A 24,127-nucleotide genomic window follows, 5' to 3' on the forward strand; every position below is an offset into this window, starting at 1 on the left:
AGAAAACGATAAAAGCCCCATTTATTTATAGCGGCAACTTATAGTGATCCGATGACTTCTAGATCTCCGAGCAATTACCATTTATGAGCGGCCTTCAAGGTTCATTTTCACAAGGCTTACACAGCAAACACTGGGCGACATCAAAGATCAGAATGGAATTCTTATTTGTTTTATGTTCTATAAAACTTTATTATACAAACTTGTAAAGAGTGTGGAGCTTATTATAAGCTTTACCACAGTTTTTAGAGACATGGATTGGGAACGTTACCATATGGTATAAATCTACCTAATTTATGCGAATCTGACTTTTCATTATTCAATATATAGTGAGGAAAAGAAGTATTTGACACACAGACGATTTTGCTAATTTTCCCACCTACAAAAAAATGGTTGTTGGCAGCACATCTTATGTAATCGGGGCTGTGCTGCAGACTATAGGCGAATTACATGGAGACCAAACAATTGTTTTGCTTATCATGAGTCCCCATACAGTTTGCATCAGCCGTGTGAATGGACAGGCGCTGATCGACTTGCGATCATCATTGTTCATTGTGGCCACAAATATATAGCATTGCACACTTTACACAATCAAACACAGAATTTCACATACATTCATAAGTCTGCTTTATTTTAATAGTTTTTTTTTGCATTTTTTAACTTCTATTTGTTCAATAAATAGCTGCACATGAATAAGAATATAGAATTGTTAAAATAAAAAAAAGGCACAAACATATTTTGAAAGGTGCTAAAGGCACTTGACGTCCTGACATAGCTGATAATGACGCTACATTGAGGAAACAAATATTATAAGTGGATCCTGCAGTGCTTTTCAGAGAAGACATTATTAAAGTTCTGACTGAAATCAAAGCTTTTAATTAATTTACTTTCCACAAACGCAGCATCCAGATACTGGACATAAAAATACACAGGAGACAAGGGGGGTTAATGTGGCCGCCTTCATCCAATTGCTCATATATGACAATGGACTTGAACTAGTTTATTTGATTTTGTAGAAACCAAAAGCATATACATTGTGTTGGGGTCTATTCACACCAAGCAGTCTGATTGCTTCAATTCATCTTAATAAGTAGTTAAGCAGGCAAGCACATGGAAATCTACAAGCCCCATGCAGACGAACATGCAGAAATTCTGCAGTAAATCCACTATGCAGACATGCAATGTACTCGACTGGCTCAGGGCCTGAGCAGGCAGAGGATGACAAATTAATTCTCCTCCAGGAGAAAGCAAGATGGGCTTTTAGACCATGTTCATGTTTTGTTTTTGCTTTTTTTTTTGTTTTTACACAGTATATTTAGTGCTGAAAGAGGCAATGTTTTACAGTACCAGCATAATAAGCAAGATTTCTGAAATCTCATGCACACGCTGGTTTTGCTTCCAATAAGTATTTTGAGCCCCGCCTCATTTTTCCCAAGATGCAGCATGTCAATTCTTTTAGCATTTTTGCAACGCTTTTCACCTAAATTAATGGGTTAAAAATGCAAGTAAAAAGTACAGATAAAAACATGCGTATTGTACATAGTGTCTTTCTTGACACAGCTTTGGTTTATCATGAACCTTCTTCAAAAGGAAAAAAAGATACTCATCCGCAGAAAGATGTGTTGTAATTTTTGCCCCTCATCAGTGCAGTTCAGGGCACTTTTTGCCTGGGCAAGAGGCTTTGATAGAGTGCTAGAGGTACTGTTTTTCCTTGTGGCGGCTGCCACATTGCGTAGGTAGTTTTTGTAGGCCAGGGAATACTCCGACAACTAAACCAGGCTCTCTAGTACCACCTAGCGAAGGTAGCTGTCATATAGACTAAATATCCAACTGTAAAATGATATTGTCAAACCAGTATCTCTTCCATAAGGAAAAGGCATTCATCCATTAAATATTTTAAGCAATATGGCAATGGTCGTTAAACGGTCATCCATATGGCAGTTTTTCCAATAGGTGGCACTAGAGAGGCAGATTTATTCCTCCTGGAGGAGAGCTGACATGAATGTATTTTCCCCAAAATTATTCCCTGGCCTTGAAGACTCCCTCCGCAAACTAGCAGCCTCCTCAGTACTCTCTAGACATACTTCAGTTATTCTATGAACATCAATGATTTGGCCCTGGCGCCCAGACCCTATACTAGGCATAGCAAATTTATTTCATTTTTCCTAGCATATCCCTCTAAGGCCTCATGAACCTGGAGACTCCATGATGGCACACAGCGTTCCCATTGACATTTTTGCACTCTGTGTGACACCACGTAATGCTGTATATGACACCATTTTACAGACTTCTCTTTTAGAAGCAAATTTTCCTAATTTTTTTTAATAACAAAGTTTCATGGATCGATAGGAGTTTTCCATTTCATATAAAGCCCGACTAGCTGAAGCATATAGCCCATGATTTGCCACATTTCAGACTACTGAAGGCTATTAAACGGATGTGACCTCTACAATGGGGTCGTATACTGATGTTATTAACACATCGTGGTAGTTATGTTTCTTCTGTTTTATCCTAGATGTTGTCTTGTGCTGGGTTGGATGAAGATTCTGTAGTGTCCGTCGGGGCAATGGGTGATGTGGAGGCTTCAGGTAAAGCAGAATCTTTCTCTTCATATTTTGGTGGAGGCTCAGAAGCAAAATACACATTGGAATAAGATTCATTGGAGTAACTTGGCAATGGAATTGTGTATACTGTACATTCTTGGCCTCCATCATTTGGATATGTCCTGCGGAAAGAAAAATACAAGACATTTAGCTCCTTTGCTAAACAAGAAAATGTATCAGTGTCAAATAAATGTATTTTAATCAACCAGGCATTAACGGGGCTGTCTCACACTGTCTTCAAGAGCACAACATGCTCCCTCGCCTCTTGGTTTCCTGCTTGCCGAGGATGGTGCACCCCCTACAAATGACAGTTTGCACCTTGGTTGTGCCATTGGCCTAAACTATGCAGCATTGGAGCAATGCAGGACTTGGAAGTGCTACGGTCCTTACCTAGGAGACAAGCCACTTCTGATAGACTGAAGAGGTGGCCAATAACATAGGCAGCAAGCAGTAAAGCATAGAGATAAAAATCTCTTTGTTCTTAAGAACAAGGAGGATTTTTAATCTATACACTGCATATAAAACTCAAAATCTGTAGTAGCCCGCTCTATGCAAATCCACAATTCTCGCCCGATTTGGGTGAAATTTGGCATGCCCCCTTTCCACACACAGGAGCAGAATACTGCGCACATTACATCTCACTAGCGTCCCCCCATTATGAGATCGGGGCCCCCGAAGCTAGGCCCTATACATATAATGGAGAAATGAGAAGGTGAAAGTAAAAGTGCTGAGGGGGAAACAACAGTTGTGACTGACAGGGACGGATTATAGTGACGGCGTAAAAGAGTCGCTGCTAAAGGGGCCGCACCACCACACACAACACACAAACACCACACAAACATCACACAGACAGCACACATATACCAACCCACAAGCACACCACACAAATGCCACAACACACCACACAAACACCAGACCACTCTAGACACACACAACACAAACACCACCCCACAAATACCACAACACCACCCCATAAATACCACATGCACACCACACACACACGCACAGACCACACACGCATGCAAACACACTCAGATGGATGCACCCTACGCACACGGACAAACATTACTGAACATCCATATTGGTCAGGCGAAAAATGCCTCATAGTAAGATTGTCATTATTGCTTACTATACAGGGAGCTTTCATCACTGAAGCTGCTGAGGTAAAGTGATAGCTGAGCTCTGATTGGTTGCTATGGGCAACTAGGCAAGTCTGCCTGTGAGGCGGTTTTCATTACTGAGATGTCAGCTCCTTCAGGTCATAGTAATACTGTGTGAGGGCTGCTCTGTATTTACTGTTCATCCTATTACATCTCTTATCAGTGTCAGGTGAACACTAAAGGGTCATAAGGACTGCTTTTTTAAATGCCGCTCAAAAAACGACCATCTATTGGGCAAGTTCATCCAAAAGCTAAGAAAGCAAAATTGTGTCAATTTAACATAGCGAAGCCATGGGTATTCTACTAGTAACGAATAAATTGCAATTTTTCCAATTTCAGAATAGGAGACAACCCCTTTTAATACAGGAAATGCACCAGGATACCCCTGCTGCTTCTTATTTTGGAACTAATATCATAGTTATCCTAATAACTATTATCCTGTTAAATGGCAATTGGCTACCAATTTCTATGTTCTAGATTTTACTACAGCATTTGCGTTCCCTAATCCTAAGCCACTGATGTTAGATGAAAAATGGAGATAAGGGACTGGGTGACACCACGTTCCAAAATATTATACAAATTGGATTTAAGTGTCAAATATGTCATTTTTTGTTGTTCTAATAAACTCATGGATGGTATTGGGTCTCACTGTTCTTTGGATTACTGAAATCAATCTCAAACACCTATGATAATAATTAGTTTGCCAGGTGGGCCCAATTAACGGAAAACTACTTAAGAAGGATGTTCCACATTATTAACCAGGTCACAGGTTTTAAGCAATATAGGAAAGAAAAGGCATCTCTCTGGTGCCAAAAAGCATCAAATTGGACAGGCTATGAAAACATTAGATATTTTACAAATACAAAAGTGATCATTGTACTGTGAACAGATTTGTGGCTGATAAAGTGTACAAACGGATTCATGCAGATAAAGGTATAATGAAGAAGGTTTCTGTCAGACAAATTTATGAAATTAAGACAGCAGCTTCTAAGATACCATTACAAAACAGCAAACAGGTATTTGAAGCTGTTGGTGCCTCTTGAGTCCTGCAAATGTCAAGGTGTAGGATCCTCTGGAGGCTTGAAGCTGTACATAAAACTACTATTCGGCCAACCCTAAACAGTGCCCACAAGCAGAAACAGTTGTAGTGCTCCTAGACATACATGAAGACTAATTTTAAAACAGTCTTGTTTAATGATGAGTGGTGTGCATCCCTTGATGGTCCAGATGGATGGAGTAGTGGATGTTTGATGAATGGCCACTAAGTCCCATCAAGGATGCGACATCAGAAAGAAGGTGTTATAGTCATGTTTTGGGCTTGTCCTGTATACAGTGGGGAAAAAATAATTTAGTCAGCCACCAATTGTGCAAGTTTTCCCACTTAAAAACATGAGAGTGGCCTGTAAATGACATCATAGGTAAGACCACAACTATGAGAGTCAAAATTGAGAAAATAAATCCAGGAAATCACCTTGCCTGATTTGGCAAGATTTATTTTGCAAATTATGGTGGAAAATAAGTATTTGGTCATTAACAAACGTTCATCTCAATATTTTGTTATATATCCTTTGTTGGCAATGACAGAGGTCAAAAGTTTTCTATAAGTCTTTACAAGGTTGGCAGATACTGTTGGTGGTATGTTGGCCTATTCCTCCATGCAGATCTCCTCTAGAGCAGTGATGTTTTGGGCCTGTCGCTGGGCAACACGAACTTTCAACTCCCTCCAAAGGTTTTCTATGGGGTTGAGATCTGTAGACTGGCTAGGTCACTCCAGGACCTTCATATGCTTCTTACAAAGCAACTCCTTCGTTGCCCTGGCAGTGTGCTTGGGATCATTATCATGCTGAAAGACCCATCCATGTTTCATCTTCAATGCCCTTGTTGTTGGAAGGAGGTTTGCACTCAAAATCTCACGATACATGACCCCATTCATTCTTTCATGTACACGGATCAGTTGTCCTGGTCCCTTTGCACAGAAACAGCCCCAAAACATGATGTTGCCACCCCCATGCTTTACAGTAGGTATGGTATGGTGTTCTATGGATGCAACTCAGCATTTTGTCTCCTCCAAACACAACAAGTTTTGTTTCCACCAAACAGTTCTACTTTGGTTTCATCAGACGATATGACATTCTCCTAATACTCTTCTTGATAATCCAAATGCTCTCTAGCAAAGTTCAGACGGGCCTGGCCATGTACTGGCTTAAGCAGGGGGACATGTCTGGCACTGCAGGATCTGAGTCTCTGGCAGCATAGTGTGTTACAGATGGTAGCCTTTGTTACGGTGGTCCCAGCTCTATGCAGGTCATTCACTAGGTCCCCCCATGTGGTTCTGGGATTTTTGGTCAGTGTTCTTGGAGCACCCCCACGCAAGGGCAATGGGGTACTCGGCACCGGGTCCTTCGGTTCGGGGGATGTCACGGTGGCCCGACCCAGTCCGTGGCCCTTTGAGGGGCGTCCAATAAAGAAGAGAGTTTTTATGGTTTTGGGAAAGGTCTTTAAAGGGCAAATGTTCGTGATGCCACCTGTGGTATTCGGTCAGGGTGACCAACGCTGCATTAAGGGGTCCGCTGGGGTGATGTGATGGCAGCTAGATGGTGTACCTTCCCACAGGTGAAGTGTATCCCCAGGGCTTCCCAGAAGTGAAGATGGTGATGGTGGTTGATGCAAGGTGCAGTGAATAACGAGGACACAAGGTTGCAGTCTTTTTACCTTTTACTGAAGACTTCAGCATCCACAGTGCAGGGTACAGATCACAAGGTAGGCAGAGTCCAGCCGGTCTGAAGACAAATCCAGAGTCCCCTTATCCAGGTGGAAATCAGTAGCCTTCCTCTAACGCCTGTGTGTTGTTGTACCTCCCTGCTGAGCTTCTCGGTAAGGTCCTCACAACTGTTGTAGATGTTCTAGATGTTACTTCTCTCTCTGTCCCCCAGATGGTATGGATAGGACAAACCCGTATGACTGATGGCCTGAGGCTTTTTACAGGGACCCTAAAGACACCCCGGCCCCCACAAGTTGCCACCGTGTCCCCTAGGTATTAAGGTCGGGCAGCCAACTTGGAATTGACTGTCCTGCCGGTCTCTGGAGCAAGGCTTGGAGTCGGTTGCTCCCTTGGTGTTCCGGCCACCGGCTACGCGCCTCAGAAGGAGGCAGCCTTCTACAGGGCAGAACTCCTTCTGGTGTTATCTCCTTGTGCTATGACTTCGTTTCTCACCCTCTACAATACAATTCTCTTCGTATCCTTTCTTAGGATGCTGCCACACGTGGGGAGGCGCAGCTCCGTGTCTTTCTGTCCCGATAGACCTCCGACACGATCGCACCCCTGTCAGGGGCCCTCTGTCTGCAGCTCCGATGTTCCTCCTTTTCCCCCTGTCTGCCTGACAGGTGTTGCCTGGGCAAAGCCCAGTCAGCTTCTCCCTAACTTTTTATCCAGCCCACCAGTTTTACCCTTCTGTGAGGAGTGCCCTAGTAGATAGGAGCAAGGCTCCCCCTGGTGGACTGGAGTGTGAAGTGTGGTGTATGGTTTGTGATACCTGGTAGGAAGATCTCCTTTATTGCCATCAGACGTAATATCACTCCCCCTAGTGGAAGAACGACATTACTGCAACGACCAGGACTCTGGGGCGCTGCACTCTTGTGATCAATTTGACCCCACGGGGTGAGATATTGCGTGGGGCCCCAGATCGAGGAAGATTATCAAGGGTCTTATATGTCTTCCAATTTCTTATTATTGCTCCCACAGTTGATTTCATCACACCAAGCTGCTTGACTATTGGAGATTCAGGCTTCCCAGCCTGGTGCAGGGCTACAGTTTTGTTTTTGGTGTCCTTTGACAGCTCTTTGGTCTTCACCACAGTGGAGTTTAGAATGTGAATGTTTGAGGTTGTGGACAGGTGTCTTTTATACTGATAACAAGTTCTAACAGGTGCCATTACACAGGTAATGAGTGGAGAACAGAAGAGCCTCTTAAATAAGAAGTTACAGGTCTGGGAGAACCACAAATCTTGCATGTTTTTAGGTGACCAAATACTTATTTTCTACTATAATTTGCAAAAAAAATATTGCCAAATCAGACAAGGTGATTTTCTTGATTTGTTTTTTCAATTCTGACTCTCACAGTTGTGGTCTACCTATGATTAGTGTTGAGCGATACTGTCCGATACTTGAAAGTATCGGTATCGGATAGTATAGGCCGATACCCGAAAAGTATCGGATATCGCCAATACCGATACCCGATACCAATACAAGTCAATGGGACACCAAGTATCGGAAGGTATCCTGATGGTTCCCAGGGTCTGAAGGAGAGGAAACTCTCTTTCAGGCCCTGGGATCCATATTAATGTGTAAAATAAAGAATAAAAATAAAAAATATTGATATACTCACCCTCTGACGCGCCCTGGTTGTAACCGCCAGCCTCCGTTCATAAGAATGAGCGCTTGAAAGTCCTTAGATGACGTCGCGGCCTGTGATTGGTCGCGGAGCGGTCACGTGACCGCCACGCGACCAATCACAAGCCGCGACGTCATCTAAGGTCTTTCAAGCGCTTGAAAGACCTTAGATGACGTCACGGCTTGTGATTGGTCGCGTTGCGGTCACGTGATCGCTCCGCGACCAATCACAGGCCGCGACGTCATCTAAGGACTTTCAAGCGCTCATTCTTATGAATGGAGGCTGGCGGTTACAACCAGGGCGCGTCAGAGGGTGAGTATATCAATATTTTTTATTTTTATTTTACACATTAATATCGATCCCGATACCGATTCCCGGTACCACAAAAGTATCGGATCTCGGTATCGGAATTCCGATACAGCAAATATCGGCCGATACCCGATACTTGTGGTATCGGAATGCTCAACACTACCTATGATGTCAATTGCCGGCCTCTCTCAAGTTTTTAAGTGGAAGAACTTGCACAATTGGTGGCTGACTAAATACTTTTTTCCCCTGTATATGGGCAGAGAACACTGTCACTTCTGTTATCCCAAATATATACATATATATCTAAGAGTGGTGGACTGTTCTGTCGCTTTCCTACCCCAAAAGAAAACAATCGTGTTATGTGAATTATGTTATGCGTATATATACAGTGGGGAAAATAAGTATTTGATACACTGCCGATTTTGCAAGTTTTCCCACCTACAAAGAATAGAGAGATCTGTAATTTTTATCGTAGGTACACTTCACCTGTGAGAGACAGAATCTAAAAATAAAAACAGAAAATCACATGGTATGATTTTTACATAATTAAATTGCATTTTGTTGCATGAAATAAGTATGTGATCATCTACCAACCAACAGGAATTCTGGCTCTCACAGACTTGTTAGTTTTTCTTTAAAAAGCCCTGCTACTTTGCATTCATTACCTCTGTTAATTGCACTTTTTTGAACTCGTTTCCTGTATAAAAGACACTTGTCCACACACTCACTCAAACTCCAACCTCTCCACCATGAGCAAGACCAAAGAGCTGTCTATGGACACCAGGGAGAAAATTGTAGGCCTGCACAAGGCTGGGATGTGCCACAGGACAATAGGCAAGCAACTTGGCGAGAAGGCATCAACTGTTGGCATAATACTTAGAAAATGTTAGAAACACATCCTCGGTGTGTGGCTCCATGCAAGATTTCGCCTTGTGGGGTAAGGAAGATTCTGAGAAAGGTCAGGAATCAGCCCAGAACTACATGGCAGGACTTGGTCAATGACCTGAAGAGAGCTGGGACCAGAGGCTGGATGGGGTCCTGTAATGCGAAATTTTGGCCAACAACCTTCTTCCCTCAGTAAAAGCATTGAATATGGGTCATGGCTGAGTCTTCCAGCATGACAATGGCCCAAAACACACAGCCAGGGCAACAAAGAAGTGGCTCCGTAAGAAGTATTTTAAGGTCCTGAAGTGGCCTAGCCAGTCTCCAGACCTGAACCCAATAGAAATCTTTGGAGGGAGCTGAAACTGAATGGTGCCCAGTGACAACCCCGAAACCTGAAAGATCTGGAGAAGATCTGTATGGAGGAGTGGTTGAAAATCCCTGCGCCAAACTGTGCAAACCAGGTCAAGAACTACAGGAAACGTCTGACCTCTGTAATTGCAAGTAAAGGTTTCTGTACCAAATATTAAGTTCTGTTTTTCTATTGTATCAAATATTTATTTCATGCACTAAAATTCAAATTAATTATGTAGAAATCATACTGTGTGTTTTTCTGGATTTTTTTAAGCATCTGTCTCTCACAGTTGAAGTGTACCTACGATAAAAATTACAGACCTCTCCATTCTTTGTAGGTAAGAAAGCCTGCAAAATTGGCAGTGTATCAAATACTTATTTTCTCCACTGTATATTGCCACTATTAAATCAGATCTGTCAATAGATTGCACAATACAAATTAAGTACATGATTAAATAGATCGTATACCTGATGAGACTGGTATATTTACTCAGAAAATCCATCTGAAAAGGCGGTATATTCCCGATACTAAGATGAGCATTTTATGAGTCCACATATAAAATAATATAGCTCATGATTCCATGTGTATTTAAACTTTACCTATATGGGCTGACTCACAGCTGCAGCTTGTACTGAGCAGAGTGAGATCTCAGCATTTTGGAGCTTGGTCTAACCGCAGGTCTGAAATGAGAGCTCTCATGCTGCAGAGGCAGATTTGCCTCTGCTAATTGGGAGAATTGCAGGGGACTGAAGCTGGCAGGATCCATCAAACCAGCCAGTTCTAGTGTGACGTGAGCAGGCTGAAAAGGATAGAGTCCGATTGTGTTGCACACCCCTTGCCAAGATAACTGGTCACTCTGAACCTGCTGGGAGTCTGGTAACCCTGGAAACAAACGATAAATTGCAAAGTTGTTTGTAAAATGAAACACTTAGCAATTTTACCATTTTTAAGCTTGAGACAACCATTTTAATTGATAAGCTGGCTAGCTGCAATATAAATAATTTAGAGATAATCATGTTAGCAAGGACCTGTCACCAGGTCGAAAGTGGTCAGATTTTCCTCCTATGTTATTCCTGCTGCTCCCCTTAATATTACGTTTTATTAAATTTATTTTAGTTAATACTATGGCCCATCACATGTGACTATATTCCGTGAAACACAATTTTTGCTAACTCATGTTCCCGATCAAGGGCACATGTAAACACATCTCTTTGTTTGGTTAATGTATTTAAATGTAATGTACAATGTTTGTGAAGGTGATCTTCCCAGCCACATCCGGTAGAGACAGACATAGTAAATGTTCGGGACTAGCCCATTGTGGCAGGGGCAAGCCCCACTTCAAAGGGACCGCTCGTGTTAGATGGGCAGATAGGGAAGTGCAGTAATCAAGGTCGAGTTCAAGTTGCAGTGGGCAAGCATCCATCTTTCAGGGTAGTAGAAAGCCTTTTTGGAATCACTTGTGGACATTCCTGCAACGTCCGGAGCTGAAGGCTCGGTAGAGGTACTACGAATACGCCGCAATGATTGACAAAATGCAGATGTTAATCTGCAGAAACTCTGCAAAGAAAAAATATGCAATGTGTGCATAAGACTTCAGGGATCTTATTCACTTTGCTTGTACTGTAAAACCTTGCACATTTTCCGTGTGCACATAGCCTTACAGTTAATTGGGGAGAAACACAGACTGAATAGTTTACATTATTGGGAGTCAGAGATTATAGTTAATGGGGGGCACAGTGCGGCTCATAATTTAATTTTTTTAATGGTGGGATACATATTCCACAAGGGAGACACATATACAGTATGTATACAATGTATGTGACCTTGTTATTTTCAGGACTGTGATGATCATCGTGACAAGATGAGTCGTGGTTGGGAGATGTTGACATGAGGGTCTGACCAGATGGAGAAGAAACAGCAGAAGAGTGCTCTAATTAGATGAAATGTCAGCAGTAAGTTCCTGGATGTAAATATTATTCTGTATCTGTTCGGTGTAATAATGTTATCTGTAAAATCCCTAAGGCCACATTCTCGCATTCATGTGATAAGTCCGTGTAATTCCAGATTTTTTTTTTATTAGACAGCACATGGACTTGTAGCGTTTTATAGGTCCATTCACACGTCTGTGAAAATCACAGATCTGAGAATGAGATCTGTGAGGGTCAGAGAATGTCCTGTTCTGATTTCGATCTTGAGGTTCAAGATAGGACATGCTCAAAGGGTCAGGGAAAAGCTCGCAGCACACTGACACTGCACACAGATACAGAAATGTAGCCTTATTATGTATACCACAGTCCCTTAGTATATAGTTTACTCACTTATTATGCAGTGCACATTTCCTCAGTATATAGTATACTCACTTATTATGTATAACATCATCCCTTAGTATATAGTGTACTCACTTATGTATAGCACAGTCCCTTAGTATATAGTGTACTCAGTATATAGTGTACTCACTTATGTATAGCACAGTCCCTTAGTATATAGTATACTCACTTATGTATAGCACAGTCCCTTAGTATATAGTGTACTCACTTATGTATAGCACAGTCCCTTAGTATATAGTGTACTCAGTATATAGTGTACTCACTTATGTATAGCACAGTCCCTTAGTATATAGTATACTCACTTATGTATAGCACAGTCCCTTAGTATATAGTGTACTCACTTATGTATAGCACAGTCCCTTACTATATAGTGTAGTCAATTATATATAGCACAGTTCCTTAGTATATAGTGTACTCATTTATTGTGTATAGCGCCATCCTTAGTTACAGTTTCCTCTTTTATTATGTATAACAATGTCCCTTATTACGTACCATCCTCTCTAGTTATATATGGTGCCATCCATTATTATATAGCTTCCTTTCCTCTGCTGTTATGTACAGCACTGTCTCTTACAAAGTGTATTTTTGTTACTTTTGTTATTCACAGCGCCCCCTTTTATTACATAGTCCTCTCTTGTTAGATAGAAAAATGACTGCTGATGGAGCAGCCGGTGACCAGACGACCATTCCTTCAGCTCCTCCATTAAAAAAGAAGCTTTACTATGCTCCCATCAGCCATCATTGCATTATACAGGGTGGGCCATTTATATGGATACACCTAAATAAAATGGGAATGGTTGGTGATATCAACTTCCTGTTTGTGGCACATTAGTATATGGGAGGGCTAAAACTTTTCAAGATGGGTGGCGGCCATTTTGAAGTCAGCCATTTTGGATCCAACTTTATTTTTCCAATGGGAAGAGGGTCATATGACACATCAAACTTATTGAGAATTTCACAAGAAAAACAATGGTGTGCTTGGTTTTAACTTAACTTTATTCTTTCATGAGTTATTTAAAAGTTTATGACCACTTATAAAATCAGTTCAAAGTGCTGCCCATTGTGTCGGATTGTCAATGCAACCCTCTTCTCCCACTCTTGACACACTGATAGCAACACCGCAGAAGAAATACTAGCACAGGCTTCCAGTATCCGTTGTTTCAGATGCTGGGGTCATCTGAAGGCAGTTGTCTATGCTGTGAAAATACGAGATGTGCAGCATCTGAAACAAAGGATACTGGAAGCCTGTGCTAGTATTTCTTCTGCGGTGTTGCTATCAGTGTGTCAAGAGTGGGACAAGAGAGTTGCATTGACAATCCAACACAATGGGCAGCACTTTGAACACATTTTAGAAGTGGTCATAAACTTGTAAATAACTCATGAAAGAATAAAGTTACGTTAAAACCAAGCACACCATTGTTTTTCTTGTGAAATTCTCAATAAGTTTAATTTGTCACATGACCCTCATCCCATTGGAAAAAATAAAGTTGGATCCAAAATGGCTGACTTCAAAATGGCCGCCATGGTCACCACCCATCTTGAAAAGTTTTCCCCCTCCCATATACTTATGTGACACAAACAGGAAGTTGATATCACCAACCATTCCCATTTTATTTTGTTGTATCCATTTAAATGGCCCACCCTGTATATATAACAAGAGAGGTCAGTATGTAATAAAAAACAGGACTCTATAAATAATCCAATATGTAAAGGACAGTGCTGTACATAACAAGAGAGGACACTGTGTAATAAGGGATGGCAATATACATAATAAAGGAGTCTTTGTATGATATATACATGTATGTGTGTGTGTGGCTATATATACAGTATATACTGTATATATATATATATATATATATATATATATATATATATATATATATATATATATGTATCTGTAGATTTGTCGCCATAAAAGGAGGGGGGCTCAGACACATTTCTTGCACAAGGACCCCAAGCTGTCAGTGTCCGCCCCTGGTGATTAATGTAGCAGTAGGAAGCATGTTATATATATATATATATATATATATATATATATATATATATATATATATATATATATATATATATATATACAGCTCTGGCAAAAATTAAGAGTCCACTGCAAAATGTTCAGTTTGTTTGATTTTTCTCTTTATAGGTATATTTTTGAGTAAAATGTAAATTGTTAATTTATTCTATAAACTTCTGACAACATGTCTCTGAATTTCCAAGCAATAATTTATTTTTTTTTCTGAAAAGGAGAAATGGTCAAAATTAGAAAAAAAAACCCAGTGCTTTCAGACTTCAAATAACACTGGTCTACAAAAAAAAAAAAAAATTCTGGCATGGACTTTAAGAACAGTTTTAGACTAATTTGAGGGTGCTGAATTCAAATCTGATCTTATAATTTCTCTATCACATCACATTTTTGCGCTATAGGTATATAGCCCATTTTCATGAATTACATGATAAATATAAGTAGTGTATGAAAAGTGCCGGTTTATACGGTTCACTAAGGTAAATTTAGTTTTCATTTAGTCTCCCAATAAATGTGAGAATATCTTTGTTTTCTTTGAACATGCATAATTCCCATTTGTTATGATAACACCCTTGTTTTCTGTGCTACTGGGACAGTAGAGCATTGGGTGAAAACTGAATGGCCTCAGCGACAGAGTTTGGCATCTGGCGATAAGAATGTCATCCATGATCCTCTAGTGGATAGGAATGACATTGTCTTTCCTCCCTTGCACATAAAACTTGGATAGCTGAAGCAGTTCGTCAAAGCTCTCAATCATAGTGGAGAATGCTTTAACTATATATGTTCAACTTTTCCTGGTCTTAGTGAAGAGAAGAAAAAGGTTGGAATATTTGATGGACCTCAAATAAGAACACTTATGAGAGAGCCACATTTTATCACATCAATGAATGAGACAGAAGAAAGAGCTTGGAATGCATTTTGTAATGTGGTGCAGAATTTTCTAGGGAATAAGAAAGCAGACAACTATGAAGAGATTGTGGAAGAGCTACTAATGAGTCTGCGAAATCTTGGATGTAGAATGAGTATCAAGATTCACTATTTACACAGCCATTTGGACTTTTTCCAGAGAACCTTGGGGATGTGAGCGAGGAACAAGGGGAGCGTTTTCATCAGGACATTAAAACAATGGAAGAAAGGTATCAAGGCCGGTGGGACTCACATATGATGGCTGACTATTGCTGGAGCTTGATGAGAGACAACCCAGAAGCTGTACATCACAGATCAGCCAAGAAAAGAAAGTTCAAATAACTGCCATTTGCTATTCATCTGTATGCCATATATATGTGTTTTTATATTTTGTAGTTTAATTCTGTAAGTATATTTGATTTACTGTACATAGACTTTGTAATCTTTGTTATTCCTTGATTAAAAATATACAAAATGTAGTACCGAAAATCATGTGTTTTTATCATAAAACATTGGGAGTAATTTTCATCAAAAATTGAAAATATCTCGAAATCCTGATGTGATAGCCAAAAACGGAGTTCATATTCGTAATCAGCAGCCAAAATTGACTTAAAATATGTTTTAAAACCTTGTATCAGAAAAATTGCGTTGACCAGTGTAATGCAAAGAAAATAAGTTCATAATCATTTAGAAACAACAATACTAATGTTTTAACTCAGGAAGAGTTCAGAAATCAATATTTTGTGGAATAACCATGATTTTTAATCAAAGCTTTCATGCGTCTTGGCATGCTTTCCACCATGCTTTCCAGCAGTTCTTTGTTTTATGGCTTGTGACTATCCATCATCCTCTTGATTACATTCTAGAGGTTTTCAATGGGGTTCAGGTCTAGAGATTGGGCTGCCCATGAAAGGGTTTTGATGTGGTAGTCTCTTAATTTTTGCCAGAGCTGTATATGCAGAAATACGTCAGTATATTATGTGCTTAAGAACGACATGTGGCAGCCTTGGTGCACTTTTTTTACTTGCATTTTTCAAATCATGGCAAAACCACATACCGTATATACTCGTGTATGAGCCGAGATGTTCAGCACATTTCTTTGTGCTGAAAATGCCCCCCTCGGCTTATACACGAATCAGACAGCAATACTCACCCTCCGTCGCTGGATCTCCATCCCTGCATCTCCATTGTCTGGGCGCCGGCAGCTTCTTCCTGTGCAGAACGGTCACGTGGTACCACTCACTAAGGTAATGAATATGTACGTGTCTCCACTCCCATAGGCGTGGAGCGCATATTCATTACCTTAATGAGCGGTACCATGTGACCGCTCTGTGCAGGAAAAAGCTGCCATGCCGGGACAACAGAGAAGCAGTGAAGTGCAGAGACCGCGCCAGGAGGGCTGAGTATGATGGGGGAGGGCAGGGGAGCCAACCCGAGCAATGCCATGCATACAAGGGAGAGTATGCATACAGGCTCTCGGATTGGCCGATAGGAGAACAGGGGAATTCCCCGATGGGCCCCTGTGCAGATCTGGGCCCACAACCCCCCTATATGGGCAGTACTTTACTTAATTCACTTGATTCACTTCGTACATTTGCGAACAAGGGTCATGTAATACTTGTATGCAGGTGGAAAAGTGGGCCCCCAAAAAAATCAATGTTACTAGTGGGCCCTTGGCACCCCAATCTGACACTGCATGCATACACAGGGGAGTACGGGGAAGCCATGCAAACACCGGGGAGTATGGGGGAGCCATGCATACACGAGGGAGTATGGGGGAGCCATGCAAACACAGGGGAGAACGGGGGAGCCATGCATACATGGAGGAGTACAGGGGATCCATGTATACACGGAGGAGTATGGGGGCGCCATGCATACATGGGGGAGCCATGTATACATGGGGGAGTACGGGGGGAGCCATGCATACACAGGAGTACGGTAGCACCATGCATACACGGGGGAGCCATGTGTACATGGGAGGGTATGGGGGAGCCATGCATACACGGGGGAGTACGGTGGAGCCATGCATACATGGGGGAGTACGGGTGAGCCATGCATACACGGGGGAGTACGGGGGAGCCATGCATACAAGGGGGAGGATGCCGAGCCATGCATACAACAGGGGGAGCCACACATACCAGGACAGGGATGAGGGGACAATGCATACCCGGCTTATAATCAAGTCAATAAGCTTACCCAGTTTTCCATGGCAAAATTACGTGCCTTGGCTTATATTCAGGTTGGCTTATACTCGAGTATATGCGGTAATTCTTACAACGACCATACATGTGTTCCTGACTGTACTTGTAACAGGATCCAAAACCTCAGTTCCTGCCAGCCTAACTGCAGACCAGTTATTGGGGGACCAGACTGAGTAATGTGCCATACCTGAAGTTAAAAATACTGTTGTAAGCGGGTGGATTATCACTTCTTGATAATGATGCCCCATCTGAACCAGCTGCTGGTGATAAAGGATCCTCAAAATAGGGAGGTGGTGGTGATGGGAATATTATAACCGTATCGCCTGTTAAAAGAAAGATACAATTAAATAAAATATATGAATATGATTCAAAATGCATTTTATTCAAGCCAAATACTAAACTTTTTTAGGCTAGGCGTATTTAGTTTTCTGGGTTTTTTTTTGTTTTTTTTTTAGTTTATTCATTGTCAAACTCCAAGAGCCATTAATTAATCATTATTTCACCAATACAGCCATATAAGTGCTTGTTCATTTTATTTTGATGACTTTCATTTGTCAGTGACACCATTGTGAGGTACTTGTTGATTAACTTTATGTGGAGGAATGAAAAATCTAGAAATTTTGCAATTGTTTTATATTTAAATAGTTTTTGCCTTTAAAATGCAGCATAAATAACATGTTTCTTTATTCTCAGGGTCAGAACAGGTGATTCCAAATCTATAAAAGGTGCTGTTTATTGCTTTTGCACAATAAAAATACTTTTCAAAATGTTTTTGGCCCCCAAATCAAAGCTTTTATGGCAAAAAAAAACACTGTAAAAAGCATTAAAAAGTTGCAGAGTTTTTGAGCAATTTGAGGCTGCACAAAAATTTAGCGACTTTAAGCATTTTCATTCCATTTTCACACAGCTCAGACAAAGTGAATGGAGCTGGGGAGTTACATCCTGCTTTCCGCATTTCCTTATTCCCGACTCCTGACTCCTGCTGCATGCAGGTCCTCTTTGACATGAAAGAGATCTTAGGATTTACATTATTGCTCTACTAGATTTTGCCTACCTGCATCCACAACAGATGTCCTTGACAAACACCACTCCCGGTGGAAATGTTGGACCACATCTGTTTTTTTACTCCTTGCCGAATAAAAACAAATTTACACTGCAGCAAGACCTACAGTCTCATTTTCTTTCGTGGTGCTGAGATTCATACCTCAACAAGTCTGGACCAGGAGTTCCTTCCTCAAGCACAATATTCTTTTAAAAGGACAGTGTGCCAGTCTTTCTCCTTCTACTATGGAGGTGGGGAGTGAAGGGACATGTCAACCCCTGCTCATCAAATTCATGTTTTTTTGAAAGGAGAAACATATGGCAAAGCACAAATAGAGGCGCACACCACTTCACACCTGACTCGGTTCATTAAAGGGCCTGCACCTCTTAATGAATCAGGAAACTCACACTCTACTCACCCTTGTGTTGCCATATTCTGATTAAAAAAATTATGTTTTTTTTAATTTATCATTTACGTATGGGGGCTTTTTTATGATGAACAAGCTGTAGTTTATATAGGTACCATTTTATCGACTATGCAACTTTCAATTTCATCAGTTTTTTTACAACTTTTTTGCGAGACAGATGAAACATAATGGAAGCATATATGCATACACAGTGGCATGTAAACATTTGGGTACCCCTTGTCAAAATTACTGTTATTGTCAATAGTTAAGCAAGCTGAAGATGAAGTGATCTCTAAAAGGCCTGAAAGTTAAATATGATACATTTCCATTGTATTTTAGGCAAAGAATTTATATATGTTTTCATCTTTTACATTTTTAAAAATTACATAGTTGTGCATGTATAGCACAGGCAATCAGACGATCGTAGCTTCAAGTTTCCTAAGGGGACTATTAAATACAGTAAAAAGTTTTTAAAAAAATGTCTTTTTAAAAGACAAAAGTTTAAATCAACCTATTGAAATTAAAACAAGAAAATAATAAAAATAATGATACACATATTTGGTATTGGAGCGTTCAGAAATGTCGAATCTATCAAAATACAAAATTAATCCAATTGGTAAAAGATGTAGTGAGAAAAAAAATCCCAACACCAGAATTACGCTTTTTGGGCCGCCGCAACATTGCAATAAAATGAAATAAAAAGCAATCAAAACATCGTATCTACCCCAAAATGGTATAAGTAACAACGTCAGCTCACAGCGCAAAGCTAATCAGTCACCCAGCCCCAGATCCCAAAAAATGAATTTGATACTTTTCAGAGGAAATGGCGACAAAAGCAAGATGTCTTATTTTGTTTTGGTTTTGTTTGTTTTTTTACAAATTATTTTTTTTCTCCATTTAAATAAAAAAAAAAAATCTATATATATATATATATATATATATATATATATATATATATATATATATACTGCTCAAAAAAATAAAGGAAACACTAAAATCCCACATCCTAGATATCACTGAATGAAATATTTCAGTTGTAAATCTTTATTCATTACATGGAATGTGTTGAGAACACTAAAACCTAAAAATTATCAACGTAAAACACAACAAATATCCCACGGAGGTCTGGAGTTGGAATGATGCTCAATATCAAAGTGGAAATGAAGTTACAGGCTGATCCAACTTCAGTGGAAATGCCTCAAGACAAGGAAATGATGCTCAGTTGTGTGTGTGGCCTCCACATGCCTGTATGACCTCCCTACAATGCCTGGGCATAGTCTTGATGAGGCGACGGATGGTCTCCTGAGGAGTCTCCTCCCAGACCTGGACTAAAGCATCCGCCAACTCCTGGACAGTCTGTGATGCAGCGTGACGCTGGTGGATGGTGCGAGACATGATGTCCCAGATGTGTTCAATCGGATTCAGGTCTGGGGAACGGGTGGGCCAGTCCATAGCTTCAATGCCTTCATCTTGTAGGAACTGCTGACACACTCCAGCCACGAGGTCTGGCATTGTCCTACATTAGGAGGAACCCAGGGCCAACCGCACCAGCATATGAACTCACAAGGGGTCTGAGTATCTCATCTCAGTACCTAATGGCAGTCAGGCTACCTCTGACGAGCACATGGAGGGCTGTGTGGCCCTCCAAAGAAATGCTACCCCACACCCCACTGCCAAACCGGTCATGCTGAATGATGTTGCAGGCAGCAGATCGCTCTCCACGGCATCTCCAGACTCTGTCACGTCTGTTATGACCTGGTGGTTACGGAGTGGTACTGAGATGACCTGGTGGGTAAAACCAATCATGGACAAGCTCAGAGGAGGTGGCAGCTCTACAGACAGTAATCACCTATATGACCTAGTGATTACGGAGCAGCACTGAAATGACCTAGTGGGTAAAACAAATAATGTACTAGCTCTGAGGAGGTGGTAACTTTACTGACCGCAATCCCTACTCCTAACACCAACACTAGAAATAGCCGTGGAGCGTTCCTATCTCTGCCTAGACGCCTCTTCACAGCCTAAGAACTAGCTACCCCTGAAGATGGAAACGGAAAACTATCTCGCCTCAGAGAAACCCCCAAAGGAAAGATAGCCCCCCACAAATATTGACGGTGAGTGAAGAGGGAAATGACAAACTCAGAAATGAAACTAGATTTTAGCAAAGGAGGCCACTACTATCTAAATAGACAGAGAAAGAAAAGGCTACTGTGCGGTCAGTATAAAAACTAAATGTCCACGCAGAGTTTACAAAAATAACCTCCACACCGACTCATGGTGTGGAGGGGCAAATCTGCAACCCCAGAGCTTCCAACTAGCCGGAATATTTCATGTTGACAAGCTGGACAAAAGAGACATAACTTAAACTGAACAAAAGGTCATAGGCAGGGAAACACCCAAAAACTAGCAGAACTTATCTTAAGCTGAAATGGACTGGCCAACAGAGAACTTCCAGGAAAGGACTGAATCCACAGGAAGGAACATTGACAGCTGGCATCCACTACAGCCCAAGCCCAGTTAAATAACAAGGCCAGGGAACCGATTAGTGAAAGCAGCTGCTAAGTTCCACTTGAAACCACCAGAGGGAGCCCAAGAGCAGAACTCCCAAAAATACCATTTGCAACCACAGGATGGAGCCCAAGAACGGAACTCACAACAGTACCCCCCCTTGAGGAGGGGTCACCAAACCCTCACCAGAGCCCCCAGGCCGATCGGGACGAGCCAAATGAAAAGAACGTACCAAATCGGCAGCATGAACATCGGAGGCAAAAACCCAAGAGTTATCCTCCTGGCCATAACCCTTCCACTTGACCAGATACTAAAGTTTCCGCCTTGAAAGACGAGAATCCAAAATCTTCTCCACCACATACTCCAGCTCCCCCCCAACCAACACCGGAGCAGGAGGGTCAACGGAGGGAACCACGGGCACCACATATCTCCGCAACAAAGATCTATGGAACACATTATGAATGGAAAACGAAGCTGGAAGAGCCAAACGAAAAGACACCGGATTGATAATTTCCGAAATCCTATAAGGACCAATAAAACGAGGTTTGAACTTAGGGGAAGAGACCTTCATAGGAACATGACGAGAAGACAACCAGACCAAATCCCCAACCCGAAGCCGGGCACCAACGCACCGACGGCGGTTAGCAAAACGTTGAGCCTTTTCCTGAGACAATGTCAAGTTGTCCACCACATGAGTCCAAATCCGCTGCAACCTGTCCACCACAGAATCTACCCCAGGACAGTCCGAAGGCTCAACCTGCCCTGAAGAAAAGCGAGGATGAAAACCAAAATTACAAAAAAAAAGGCGAAACCAAGGTAGCAGAACTAGCCCGATTATTAAGGGCAAACTCGGCCAACGGCAAGAAGGTAACCCAATCATCCTGATCAGCCGACACAAAGCATCTCAAATAGGTTTCCAAGGTCTGATTGGTTCGCTCCGTCTGTCCATTTGTCTGAGGGTGAAACGCCGAAGAAAAAGACAAATTAATGCCCATTCTACCACAAAAGGACCGCCAAAACCTAGAAACAAACTGGGTACCTCTGTCAGACACAATATTCTCCGGAATACCATGCAAACGAACCACATGCTGGAAAAACAAAGGAACCAAATCAGAGGAGGAAGGCAACTTAGGCAAAGGTACCAAATGGACCATTTTAGAAAACCGGTCACAAACCACCCAGATGACAGACATCTTCTGAGGAACAGGAAGATTAGAAATAAAATCCATGGAAATATGCGTCCAGGGCCTCTCAGGGATAGGCAAGGGCAAAAGCAACCCACTAGCACGAGAACAGCAGGGCTTAGCCCGGGCACAGATCCCACAGGACTGCACGAAGGAACGCACATCCCGTGACAAAGAAGGCCACCAAAAGGACCTGGCAACCAAATCTCTGGTACCAAAGATCCCAGGATGACCAGCCAACACTGAACAATGAATCTCAGAAATCACCTTACTAGTCCATCTATCAGGAACAAACAATTTCCCCACAGGACAGCGGTCGGGTCTATCAGCCTGAAACTCCCGAAGCACCTGCCGTAAATCAGGGGAGATAGCAGAAAGAATCACCCCCTCCTTGAGAATACCAGCCGGCTCACGGACTCCAGGAGAATCAGGCAAAAAACTCCTAGACAGGGCATCAGCCTTCACATTCTTAGATCCCAGAAGATACGAGACCACAAAAACAAAACGGGAGAAAAACAAAGACCACCGAGCCTGTCTAGGATTCAACCGCTTGGCCGATTCAAGGTAAATCAGATTCTTATGATCGGTCAAGACCACAACACGATGCTTGGCTCCCACAAGCCAATGTCGCCACTACTCGAATGCCCACTTCATAGTCAACAACTCCCGATTGCCGACATCATAATTACGCTCAGCAGGCGAAAACTTTCTGGAGAAGAAAGCACACGGTTTCAACACAGAGCCATCAGAACTTCTCTGAGACAGAACAGCTCCTGCCCCAATCTCAGAAGCGTCAACCTCAACCTGAAAAGGGAGAGAGACATCTGGCTGACGCAACACAGGGGCAGAAGTAAAACGACGCTTAAGCTCCTGAAAGGCCTCCACAGCCGCAGAGGACCAATTCACCACATCTGCACCTTTCTTGGTCAAATCGGTCAGAGGTTTAACCACAGTAGAAAAATTAGCAATGAAGCGGCGATAAAAATTAGCAAAGCCCAAAAACTTCTGAAGGCTCTTCACAGATGTGGGCTGCGTCCAATCATAAATAGCCTGGACCTTAACAGGGTCCATTTCAATAGCCGAGGGAGAAAAAATGAACCCCAGAAAAGAAACCTTCTGAACTCCAAAAAGGCACTTAGACCCCTTAACAAACAGTGTATTATCACGAATAATCTGAAATACCATCCTGACCTGCTTCACATGAGACTCCCAATCATCAGAAAAAACCAAAATATCATCCAAATATACAATCATAAATTTATCCAGATACTCCCGAAAAATATCATGCATGAAGGACTGAAACACAGATGGAGCATTAGAGAGCTCGAAAGGCATCACAAGATATTCAAAATGGCCTTCGGGCGTAGTAAATGCTGTTTTCCATTCATCACCCTGTTTGATGCGGACCAGATTATACGCCCCTCGAAGGTCAATCTTGGTAAACCAGCTAGCCCCTTTAATCCGAGCAAACAAATCAGAGAGCAAAGGCAAAGGGTACTGGAATTTGACCGTGATCTTATTGAGAAGGCGATAATCTATACAGGGCCTCAAGGAGCCATCCTTCTTGGCAACAAAAAAGAATCCCGCTCCCAACGGTGACGAAGACGGGCGAATATGCCCCTTCTCCAAGGACTCTTTTACATAAGTCCGCCTAGCGGCATGCTCTGGCACAGACAGATTGAAAAGTCGACCCTTAGGGAACTTACAGCCAGGAATCAGATTAATAGCGCAATCACAGTCCCTATGAGGAGGTAGGGGACTGGATTTAGGCTCCTCAAATATATCCTGGAAATCCGACAAAAACTCAGGAACTTCAGAAGAAGGGGACGAGGAAATT

At 41.9% G+C, this 24,127-nt stretch overlaps 1 protein-coding gene across 3 annotated transcripts in view; it reads right to left on the bottom strand.

Moving 5' to 3' along the window:
* Positions 1 to 607: 607 nt before the first annotated feature.
* The window catches only part of TMEM171 (transmembrane protein 171), a 60,397-nt gene continuing 36,877 nt past the window's right edge, over positions 608 to 24,127 (bottom strand). For all 3 annotated transcript variants that reach the window (XM_077287842.1, XM_077287853.1, XM_077287849.1), the window contains exons 3-4: positions 17,338 to 17,473; positions 608 to 2,722 (exon numbers count right to left, since the gene is read on the bottom strand). In XM_077287842.1, the coding sequence (XP_077143957.1) occupies positions 2,509 to 2,722; positions 17,338 to 17,473 (350 nt within the window). In that variant the 3' untranslated portion in view covers positions 608 to 2,508. The remainder of the gene's footprint in view (positions 2,723 to 17,337; positions 17,474 to 24,127) is intronic.

The sequence above is a fragment of the Ranitomeya variabilis genome, chromosome 1 (assembly GCF_051348905.1).
Source record: "Ranitomeya variabilis isolate aRanVar5 chromosome 1, aRanVar5.hap1, whole genome shotgun sequence".
Lineage (NCBI taxonomy): Eukaryota > Metazoa > Chordata > Amphibia > Anura > Dendrobatidae > Ranitomeya > Ranitomeya variabilis.